The following is a 12,080-nucleotide window of genomic DNA, read 5'->3' as shown; positions in this document are numbered from 1 at the left end:
AGTTTCTGGCTATTATGTTAATTAGTTGTCCAAACAAGAATACTTAGGCTAAGATTTGGATAAGGATGAAAAGAGTATTAAATATTCTTTAAGACCATTGACTTGTCCTAGGGACGAAATCATACCTAAGGATCCTCTTGCAGAGGTGACTTCACACCACAGCCACAGCCAGCGAGCCTGACTGGGGCAGCTCTGGTGCAAGGTGAGGCTCCGTTCAAAAGTTTTCTTCTAATTGTATTTGCTTGCAATGCTTGAGCTTCAAGAAGCATGAAGTTAAAAAAGAGAATTTGATATAGCCACATTCAAAATTGGCTTCTAAGTGAAATCACCAGACATAGCTCATTAAACCAGCTGTCTCAAAGACAGTGTTACCTTTATTAAAAAAGGGATAGACATAGCAGCACTTACAAAACAATAGTTCATAAAAGGCATTATACATTGTCAACTGATAGTGTAAAGAGGGCAGGCCTCAGCACAGCCAGTTGTGGGCTCCGCTTCACGATGCTCACAACCACCTGCTCCATGTAATAGGACACAACCCAGAACACCTGATAGGAGGCCAGCAGCAACATGGCACTCCTCAACTTCAAGCCTTTGTCATGTGTGTGAATAGTCAATCAAGTCAAGTATCACCCTCCTTAGCAGCATTTGGAGCACTCATTGGTGTTCTGGAGGTGGCTGGTGTACTTGACCCACTTATTAAAAATATCTAAGCATTCAATAAAAAACACTTCTCCCTGTCCAATGTCATCCACAAAAATGCTTCTGTTGTGGAAGAGAGATGCTCCTCCATTTAAACATCTGTAAAAGCTAATGCTCGCCTCCTCTGTAGCAGACACAGGAGGACTTGGAGCCGGCACCCGCGCACGACTGTCTTTGGTGGAGAATGCTGGTGTGGTCATGCTGTTCCCTGCCCACTGCTCTGCTTTTTACTGCTGTGTGGAGGGGTGAGGACCCCAGTGGGGAGAGGAGAAATCCTATTTTGTTCAGACAATATGGCTTGTTTTGTTTGGGCTTTGTCCTGTTAATAAAAATAAAAGAAAAAGAAAAAAAAAGGTTAAAATGGGAAGAATATCCTTTTGGACCTACAGTGCACTTTTTCAATGGAGGAGAGTGAGGGGAAAATAGCAGAGTGAATCTAAAAGCCACTGGTCTTCTTTAGCATCTATTAACCAGTTTCTTTTTTCCAAGGAATTAAAAGGACTGGAGACTTTGTAGACTATCTGGAGCCTTCCTGAAGGACGATGAAGAGGCTCTTTAGGCAGTTTTAAAAATCTGTCTGGGAAACAAGAGTAGCACTGACCAGCAAATCCAAGCTGTTCATGTGGGTCTGGATGTTGTGCGCATCTTCAGCAGGAACTCCCCTGAAGTGCTTAAGTTTTGAACTTCCTGTCTCTCTTATAACCATGGCAAATGGCACCATCCACTTGACACACTTCTCTATATCACACCACTGATACCCTGTAATAAAAATGAATTTTAGGCTCAATATGAGGCCAAGGATGGGTTGTAAGTTTGATACGCTCTCTTATGAATGCACTATGCAGCCAACCTACCTGAAACCTTTTGCATCAATTCAGATGAAGAGAAATGATACAAGGCAGAAGCAGCAAGTACACCATAGGAAAATTCTAAGCAGCCAACATCCAGGACACAGAGATCTAAAAGCTATGGGGAAGAAAAGAACACTGAAACAGACGGCCAAACCACATCTCTTCTAGCTCAATCTAGTGGGGGTAGGTAGTCCCACAGGGGTCAGCAACGGCACCCCTTACCTCTGCAATCTGTATGAAGATTTGCTGGGGATACTGTGGCAATAGCACTTCACAGACATCATTTAGATATGCAACCTGCATGTATACATTCAGCCAGGACACAATGGTCAGGGGACTTAAACGCCACTTAAGAGCCTAAGGGAAAGAGAGAAAAGAGTCCAATGGTTGAGAAAAGAAAAAGGCATTAGGGTTCCCTTGGTCCTCTGAAAGAACTCAAAATGGAGCCACGCTCCTGCCACAATGTGTCCAGTTGGAGAACATCCAGATAAACTCACACAGAATGTGGAAAAGATATTATGTATGCATTTTAAAAAAGGACCAAAAACTTAATTTGTAACTTACCTTCATAATGATTAATTCCATGTTAAGAATTTGATCTCCTGAACAAGCACCGTCGGTAACATAAGCAAACTGGTGCAACTTTGGAGGATAGATTTCCTAAAAGGAAACAAAGGGTACACACTATTAGGAAAAATCAACTTCTAGTTGTTTTAACTTACAATGTACATCCAAAATTATTCTTAATATGCTGGCCTGGAAAGGAAGGGAGAACACACTGATGTTTGAAGGTTGAACCTGTCTAATGACCCTCTTAATCACACCAAAAGTGTGATTAATATTTTAAGATTAAGGCTCAATCAATGCTTAATGTTTTTGCTTAAAGAACTATATTAAGGGGGCCTTCCCTGGTGGTGCAGGAAGTTGAGCGCCGCACTGTGAAGTGGTCCACAGCCTCTGCAGTGCCAGTGCGATCCCAGCCAGCTGGCGATGGTCCCACATGGCGCGGCAGACCCCTCCTGTCTCGCCCGCTGCTCCCCTCAGCAGTGTATTTTGTCAGTCTGCCTGTTCTGTTCCCTGCTCTATCTCTGGTGAATCCTCTTACCCTCCCGCGCATCTGGCCTGTGCCCTGGTTCTTGTATGAATAAATAAATAAATCTTAAAAAAAAAAAAGATTAAATTTCATTAAAAAAATAAATAAGGGCCTCCCCAATAGCGCAGCAGGTTGAGCACAGCTCTGTGAAGCTGTCCGCAGCCTCTGCAGCGCAGGTTGGATATCCAGCCGGCCAGGGAGAAACCCACATGGCATGGCAGACCAATCCTTCTTGCCCAGGCTCAGCAGTTTGTTTCTGTCATCTGCCTGTTCTGTTCTCCACTCTGTCTCTGGTGAATCCTCTCACCCTCCCGCGCCTCTGGCCTGTACCCCAGCTATTGTATAAATAAAAAATAAATCTTTAAAAAAAAAGAACTATAGTAAACTAAATATGTTATATGCTCACTACTCATCTCTCTTCTTGGTTAACAGCTAGCCTTTTTTTTGCAAATGTCTTAACTTCAGAGAGTTTAATATTAGAAAAAATTAGGATCTGTATCACAGACAAATAGTTGGCCTCTTTCCCTAATCTCAGTGGCGTTGAAGAAACAGCATGTGCTACATAACACATAGCTGAAAATTATTTACCTCAAGTTTGGCAGCAATAAATAAAGATGAAATTCCAATAAGCTGTAGAAGTGTTTTTACAACATTTTGTTGTGTTGCCATATACCGATCAAAGAAGTCCTGTGCCAAGTAAAATGTCTCTCTGTGAAGTTTATAAACTTCACATACCTGAAAAAATATTTCGTAAGTTTTAGAACAATTATTTGAAGAAAGACAAAAACCAAAAAACTTGTCATGAGTTTTTGTGAAGGAAAATATAACCACATCAAGAGAACTTGGCTTTTCTGAAAGGATTATCTCATTTATTGCTAAGCACATACAGAATCAAGAGCTACAACTCAGATAGGAGGACTACGTGTTCAGTGATCTAGAACAGTAACAGCGAAGGCTGGGGAAGGTATGTTCACAGTCAGATGAAAGCATCATTTTCATTGAAAAACTCTGAATTTTCTCAAAGACTAGTGTGTCAATATAACTTTCATTATGACTTAAAACAACTAACATTTCTTCACAAATGGCCATCATTGCTATGAAAGTTTAAAAGCTGGTTGGGGCCCCCCTGGTGGCGCAAGGGGTTAAGTCTCAGTACTATCAGGCTATCGCCAGACACTGCAACACGAGAATCCCCGGCCAGGTTGTTGGCGCACATGGCATAGCAGACCTCTCCTGTCTGGCCCGCTGCTCCCCTCAGCAGTGTATTTCAGTAGATCCGCCTGTTCTGCTCCCCACTCTGTCTCGGTTGAACTCTGTCACCTACCCCGCACCTCTGGGGTACACCCCAGTTCATGTATGCATAAATAAATAAAAATATATCTTAAAAAAAAAAAAAGAAAGTTTAAAAGCCAGAACATAATTTACTTAATGACAATATACCCAAAAACACTGTTAATCTGTTCATCACAAAAGGCAAATTTTAAAAAAGCATTAAACAAGATTCAGAAACCTCTGCTCTAGTTTAGGCTCTCACTTGGATATACCCATTTAATTCAGTTAATTCAAACCATAAAATTAAGAAAAACACCCCCCATGCCTATCTCACAAGATTTGTGTGACTTTATGGGGACAGTATACGTGGAGTTGAAAAGGGATGAAGCAGGGAAATACCAAACCTCAATGCATCACTATTATCGAAGGCCTAACTTTGCATCTAAATCTGCTGTTCCTAAACAGAACATCCCATACAAGCACAAGACACAGGGTGAGTAAGTAGAAAAGATACCAAAGAAACAATGGATCATTAGTAAGAAATTCTGTCAACCACCACAGAATATTCCTAAAGTCCGGGGGGGGGGGGCATATTTAGAGTCAGTTGTGTAAAGCAACACAGCTGCCATCTGAGTGGGCAGTAAAGAGCACCCGTTCTCTGAGGAACAAACTCTCAGACCTATTTCTCCAGTTGACGACTAGACTCTTGGCATGCGTGTCCTCTTTCTCATATACAGACTTCTTGGCTAGGCCAAGGGCTGAGAAACTTAACATCACTGCAGACAAGTCTGCCTGTAAATCCAAAGACATGACAAGGAATCCAAAGATATAAAGGTAGCCGTTCTTGTCTATCCTTTCCCAAAGGCATTACTTAAAAAATAAAAAAATACTTAGTAATACAGAAAAAAGAAGTACAGTAAGCCCTCACTTAACATTGTCAGTAGGTAGGTTCTTGAAAACTGCAATTTTTAAGTAAAATGTATAATGAAGCCAAATAATGTCATTAATAATGTCAATTCATATAAAGTTGGCTGGGATTCTTTTTTTCTCATGACCGTCAAGCAAAAAGACATTTGTTATTTAAGACCTGCTCTATATGCCATCAATTGCCCCTATAAAAGAGAAACCTTCTACTCCTGATGCCTTGAGTTGAAGTCTGAAAAACTGAAGCTCACTCGAGCTAATGCTTCAAGGCACTGGAAGATGCTCCAGGGGGCAGAGATGGTCTACGTGTTGTGCCAGGTCTCTCTGGGCAACGTGAGAACTGCAGTATCTAATAATTATCTACCAAATTTGTAATGCTTGCTCTTTGATCAGCTGTGGCAGACAACTATGATCAATATGATCAAATACAATCGATAAAAGAATCTATTATCAGGATACAATTCTGTTGGGAGAGAGAAATGGATTCCAAGGACCTATGAGCAACAATTTAAGATCTCTGATCATTAAAGATAAATTTGTTCATATACTTAAACATATATGACTTATAACTACCAAACCGGATACATTTTAAAGCAATTTAATTAATAAAGATCAAATACTAATACTTTTAGCTAACGAAAAATAAAACCGATGCAACTATTTAAACTTTGATGAAAAAAATTAGATGTAAACTTAAAAATGTTTAAGGAGCAAAAAAAGACTTCAGAAATTCTCTTCAGGAAGTACAAAAGCAGAAAAGTTAGGTCACTGTAGTGTATTTACCATAGCTTCAGAGATACAGAATGTGTTGATGGAATCAGACAAAGGAAGAGAGAAAACCAAGCCATCACAGAAGATTCTAGAAATGATCAATGCCTATGGTTACCAGGAAGACTCAAGCTTACCTCCATTAACCAATCCAGGAGAATTGTTCTCATTTTAGGCTGCAGAAGGGGGTGCCGCTGCATAAAGTGCTTATCCCTTAAGTACGTTTTTTCCTTGTTTAACATGATTTTCCAAACCTCCTCTCTATTTGCCCAGCTAGGAAAACAAAACCAAGCACAAAAACAAAAAAAGAGAAGTGTCAGTATGCACCCACACTACCAATGGGACAGTGCGCACACAAAGCAAGAGTTCTGGAAGGCAGCTGGCAGTCAACTTACTTCAGTACAGGCAGTGGCGAGGCTCTGGATGGTGCGAAACTCTGAGGGTCATATGCAGAGCTTGGGTATACCAGCTCATCCTCTTCTTTGTCAGGTGTGGGAATCAAGGAGCAGGGGTTTTCACAGACTGTATTATTGACCCAAGGCTGTAAAAGAAAAGCACATTTAAAAATGTTGATGTAAAGCATATATTTTCATTGATTTATACAATAGTCATCATTCAAAAAATGTCTTCACTTCACGCTAGAGAGTAAGCTCCAGTCTACATAAAGACAGAGATGGCCTAGTTAAATAAAAGTGACAGGAAGCTTTGATTTTATTTTTCATTAGCTTAGGAGTCTACAAGAGAAGAACGCAGTCGGTAACGCTTTATCTTCCATACCCTCACCCTCACGAGGTCCACAAGCAGCAAAATGCACAGAGGAGGAATAAGACAAATGCAAACAGTTCTTATCTTACAGAAAATCATGAAGTAAATCCATCAGTAGCTCAGTAAGATGCTGGAATGACTTCTAAAGTGCATTGTGGGATTACCTGGCTGTAATTCAATGATTTGTCTTTAATAAGTACAGATAATCTAAAATTTCTTAAAGGTGTAAGATAGAATTTCTAATAAAAGTATTTATATAAGCATTCCACATTCACAAGTATAAAAGATCAAAAATGTAAATCGATTTCCATCTATAATTAAAGTCTCCTTTCTTTGAAACAAATACCTACCAAATGTGACATATTCCTTTGGTGGCAGGGCTCGCTAAATATATTACATAATGGGGATCTTTTGTTTTCCTTAAATCAGAACAAAACTCTGCCTAGTTAAAACCAAATCAAACAATGGCCACAGGATATACTAAGAAGTCCGCAGAGACAGAACACTCCTGGGGACCTTTGAATCCTGTCCCCAAAGCCTGCACAAAGCACAACTCAAATAACTGATAAAGTGAAAAAAATCACCATTAAAAAACAAGACAATATGCTTTTCTTTTAAAGACTCCGGATACTTAACTTGATTCAATTTTCAATATTTGTAAAATACTGTCATTTAGAAAATGTATCTTTTTAAAGGTCATACTTATGCCCTCCTCTTAAAAGAAGCCTGTGATAGATTTTTAGTTATAAAAGTGAGTTTGCTGAAGACATGGCAGGTAACAATCCCACCAGCATGGAAGTCCTTGGCTTTTTTTTTTAAATCAGAGAGATCATTAATGTTGACTGGAAAAGAAGAGACAACTAAGAGTTGACTGTAAATGAACACGGCAACATGGGCTCTCTGTGCTACTTGGAAGAAAGGGTACAAGGTGGCTCTCACAGCACACCAGCCTCTTTCAGAGGAAGTCCAAGCACTTTCAGTATACTGAGAAGGGCCAAACTTCAGAATAAAGTTCTTCACCCAGTGTGCAAGGAATTGGACATGCAAATTAACCATGACAGCTCTTGCCAACAGCTGTTCAGAAAGGCAACCTCCTTTTCCAGTTCTAGTATCATGTGCTGGTAACACTTCCTTGACTCAAAAAGGGTCACATTACAACAGCACTAAGTTGTTCATTCAAGAACGAATTCTAGTTTGGAGGGCAGAAACTGGGTGCCACCCTCTTACAGCCAGATGGCTGACCCTGCTGAGAGCAGGCCTTTGCAGATAAACTGGTAACAGTTCCCAACCTGCAGTTCAAAGACAAATTAGGTGAACCACAACTAGACAAATGGTACCCTAAGATGGTCTTTTTCAGAATCAGTTTATGAAACAGAATAGAAGTCTACTTCCTTTAACTTCCGTTCACACCAATTCACAAGGGAAGCAAAAGCAGTCTGACTTTAGGAAGAAATGGAAAAAGAGCAAGAAACCAATTTTGACTATTCCTAACCACCCCTGACTTCCTTATGCCACTTTTAATTAAGACTAGAATTACCTTATACCAAATTATGTTCGGAGAACTAACTAATAGAAAGTCCAGGATGCCACTTCAATAAAAAAGTTGGGCTGGATGCATAAAATTAAACAACAAAATGGATATGTTCAATTTAGATAAAAGGGTATTCTTTTCATTAAGAAAGGCCTGAGGTAAGAATCATCATAGGTTCTGTGTGGTCTTGATGAAGCGGTTACATGGAGTTGAGCATGATGGTTACAAGTAGCTCAAGGCTGTTGAACTGGGCTGAACTATGATAACTCCAGAGAAAAATTCTGTATAATTGGAAGGCAAAAGATTCTGTGTTACCTCAACACTTGATCTTCATAAATCCACAGAGAGAAATAATAAAACACTGTGCCATAAACAGATGGAAAATTTTCAAGCTATCTACTCTACAAAATGTGCAGAAACCTGTTGTCACCGATCTCTGGACAACCAAGAAAATGCCTTCTAACGGGAGATGATAATGGCTATTCATATGTCACAGCTATCAACTCCGATAGTCTGGGGATAGGGTCATAGGTCGTGGGCAACCCAGGCACGGCTCAGGTTATCCTCAAGAACATAAACTACTCCAAAACTGCAAGAATATGAAAAGTGTTGTGTCATTCCCAAATGGAAATTTCAATCAAAACACAGTTGGGAAAATAAACAATTACGAATCCCACAAACTAGAGATCTATATTATAATACCCACAAAAAAATCAGCTTGCTTGGTTTGCAGTTTTTTGGTTTTTAGGGGTAAAAAATGAAAGAACTTTAAAGGTACTGTTAAGTTTCTCTCTTTTTTTTTTTAAAGATTTATTTATTTATACAAGAACAGGGGTACAGGCCAGATGTGCGGGAGGGTGAGAGATTTCACCAGAGACAGAGCAGGGAACAGAACAGGCAGACTGACTGAAATACACTGCTGAGGGAAGCAGCGGGCGAGACAGGAGAGGTCTGCCGCGCCACGTGGGACCCTAGCCGGCCGGCTGGGATCGAACCTGGGCTGCAGAGGCTGCGAACAGCTTCACAGCACTGCGCTCAACCGCCTGCGCCACCAGGGAGGCCCTGTTATGTTTCTCTTCCTAAATTAAGGTATTTCTTCTAATAGAGAAGGAAACCAGTGTAACTTCCCTGAAATGCTAACTACTGGGGTCTTCTTTGCAATGACAACTGTTATTTCAAACAGCACGACCCACCACTTTAAGGCCTTCGTTCTTCCAAACCCAGCTGCCATGGCTGTTGCACACTGCTCTACAAAGTAATACGCTGCCCACTGCAAACCTAGCTGGGAATACTGCCCTTAGTTCAAATACTATTCCTGCTCAGCTTTTATCTGTGATAGGGTCAGCCTGATCAGCTACTTTGGAGACAGACTGCTTCCCCTACTGGGCCATAACTACATACCCCAGCCATCTCTGGAAGTAGAGAGATAATAAAAGCTTTTTTCTGCTAGTGACTTCTGATATTAGAATGATATCATGAGCATGCAGGAAGTTTGGCGGTAACTCTTAAAGGAGGGGCAAGAGAAATGGACTAGTCAATCAAAAAAAAATGTGCTGAGAATACACAGAACCTTCTAATATTCTGGCTGAGGTCAGGTGGAGTTCCAGACAGCAGTGGGCACTGCAGGTAATTGCTGGATGGGCTGGAAGAACTTTTAAAGAGGGGGTGATCTGAACTCTGACTTACAGGGGATGGGAGAGGGAAGTCCTTAAGTACAATGATGAAAAATGACAAGTATGGGTGGGGGAGAAGTCACTGCATATGGATGCAAACCCCCCACATCATCACTGTTATCCAGAGTTCTGTGTCAGGAGTCCTCCCCCCAGTTCACCAGCTCAGAGACAAGGCTGCAGGCGGACTCCGCCCCTGGCTTGCACAGGACTCAATTTTTTTCCCCTCTGAGTCTGTTTCCTCAAGGGCAAAAGGAGAGGACTGAGTTATTTGATGTCCATTCTGGTTCTTCCAGACATCAGTGCATATTTGTAACATCAGGAGTGCGGGTCAGGAGCACAAGTCCTTCCCAGAATCCCAAGGCTATCAGAGGTAGGTGCCTACCCACAGACACAGTGCTCAGGGCTCTGGACTGTGACCACAGTGACAGAAAGAGCCTTCAGTAGGAGGTCGGGGGTACTGAGATGCAACTGGACCCACCAAGAGCAGGCGGCCCTCCACCTAGGCCCAACCAGCAAGTGGACCTACCTGATTGCCACACTGGCTTCTCACAGTCTGGTCAATTTTGGCAATTTCTTCATCCGGATCCTGCAAAAACTACCATAAAACGCCCCCAGCCCCCAGGAAACACCACACAGGTAGGTGAAAGACAAACACAGAGAAGAAACGGAAAGTTGATTAGATTAGATCATAAACCCCATTTGTGCCAATCACACCTCCCCTCGACCCCCAATCAACAAATAGGTGGCAGAGCCCAGTCAGGTGCCCAGGTAAGATGGGGGAGGGGGTACTGGATGCACCCCCACCTGTCCCCTTTGTACTCACAACGGCCACATTTGCCTTTCTTTTCCTGGAGCGAACAGAGACATCAGTGCAGCTTTCCTCTTTCATGGTGTCCAGTTCCTTCGCAGCCCTGCAAAGCCAGGGTTGGCACAGAGGATAAGTGTGAGTTCACCCCAAATCTCGGCCCACCCCTCCCCCACCACGGGGCACCCTCCCCTCCCCAGCAGCGGCCGGGCCACTCACCTCTCCCTCCTCTCCCTCGGCATGGCGCGGGGTCGGGCGTCAGGCCTGGGGGCACGAAGCGGGCAGTGAGGTGAGCAAGCCGGGCGCTGGGCGCCAGGGCCGGCCGCCCGCCTCGGACACCCCTCCCCCTCCCGCGCGGGCGGCGGCGGCGGCGGGAGCCTCCCGGGCCGGCCGGGAAAATGGCCGATGGGCCCGGGGTGGCCTGTCACCCGCAGTGCCGCCCGCAGCTCGCGATGCCGGGTCCGAACTCAGGTTGGGGGGGGGTCCGGACGCCCCCCGAAACTCCAGGCGTCCCGCCGGCTCTCTCGGGGCCCGGGCTGCCTCAGTCTCCCCGTCAACACCTCCCCACGGCCGGTCCCTGAGCCCCCCCCGGGGGCTCCCCGCGCTGACGCCCGCGGGGACGGGGCGCCCGGCCCTGCCCCACCCCCACCCCGCCGGCCCGGCCCGGCCCGACCCGGGCGTTCTGGAAGTCGCGGCCGGCCGCGCTCGCGGGCACCCGGCGGCGGGGTCCTCACCCGAAGCCGTCTCCGCGGCGGGCGGCCTGGCACGAGCCGAAGTCGGAGGCGGGAGGCGGCGGCGGGCGGGCGGCCGGGCGGGGAGGCGGCGGCGGGCCGAGCGCGCGGCGGTGGCGGGATCCGCGCCTGCCCCCTACACCGCGCTGGCGGCCGAGCCGGCTGCTCCTGCGCCCGGCTGAGAGCGGGACATTTAAAAATCCCTGCGCGCGGAACCGGCCCCCGGCCCGCCCTCGCGCCCTCCCGCCACCCTCCGCCCCGCCCCGCCCCGGCCGGGCTGGAGCCCCTCAGCGGCCGCCCTCAGGACCGCCCCGCGGCGGCTCAGGCCAGCCGAGGCGCTCGGCGGCGCGCGGGGCGGGCCCGGGCGGGGCGGGGCGGCCGCGGCGGGGCGGGGCCGGGGCGGGGCCAAGTGACAGGGCCTGCGCGCCCTGGGGGCGGGGCCGGCGCCCGCCGCGGGGCCTGCGCGGCGGAGCCTTGGAGAGGGACGCGGGGGCCGCCGGCGCGCGGTGAGGGGGCGGGGCCGCGCCGGGCGGGACGCGGGAGAGCGCTGGCGCGAGCGCGAGGGGGCGGGGCCCCGAGCCACGGGGGCGGGGCCGAGCGGCGCCGGAGCGGCAAGAAGTCGCGTGGCCGGCGCCGGTGGAATGTAAACACCGGGAGCGGCGAGGGTTCGGGCGCCTGCAGGGGTCCGGCCGGGGGCCAGCGGGGGCCCGGCGGGCAGCACGGGCCCGGGCCTGGGCCGAGCGCCCGCCGTGGGTCGGCCTGCGGCGCGCGCGCACGGTCCCTCCTTGCACGTCCTCCCCGCCCCCAAGACGCAGGGTTCCGGGCCTGGAGTCCCGGGCGGGGGTGGCTCAAGGTCACGCCATCAGGTCGCGGGGCCTGGAACCTGGGGCTCGGGCCGCCAGGTGTGGGGCCTCCAGTGGCCCCGCTGTCATTCCTGGTCGCAGGTCCTTACAGCTCTTAATGCA

The 12,080-nt window shown here is 46.7% G+C and overlaps 1 protein-coding gene across 3 annotated transcripts; it reads right to left on the bottom strand.

Annotated features, from left to right (window-relative positions):
• Window positions 1-898: 898 nt before the first annotated feature.
• On the bottom strand, window positions 899-10,626 carry CCNE1 (cyclin E1; the record flags this gene model as incomplete). 3 transcript variants are annotated; one of them, XM_084256588.1, is made up of 11 exons in its annotated part: window positions 899-1,021; window positions 1,304-1,461; window positions 1,557-1,668; window positions 1,776-1,910; window positions 2,118-2,213; window positions 3,235-3,381; window positions 5,748-5,883; window positions 6,006-6,151; window positions 10,106-10,174; window positions 10,403-10,490; window positions 10,604-10,626. In XM_084256588.1, the coding sequence occupies 11 exons, from the start codon at window positions 10,624-10,626 to the stop codon at window positions 899-901; spliced, it is 1,233 nt and encodes a 410-aa protein (XP_084112714.1). The 3 variants fall into 3 exon arrangements, with proteins under 3 accessions (XP_084112714.1, XP_084112715.1, XP_084112716.1); XM_084256589.1 differs by lacking the exon at window positions 1,776-1,910; XM_084256590.1 differs by lacking the exon at window positions 3,235-3,381.
• Window positions 10,627-12,080: the final 1,454 nt, after the last annotated feature.

The sequence above is a fragment of the Talpa europaea genome (assembly GCF_964194135.1).
Source record: "Talpa europaea genome assembly, chromosome: 16".
NCBI classification, from domain to species: Eukaryota; Metazoa; Chordata; class Mammalia; order Eulipotyphla; family Talpidae; genus Talpa; species Talpa europaea.
The sequence above is the reverse complement of the archived record's forward strand: the minus strand, read 5'-3'. Positions and strand labels throughout refer to the sequence as shown.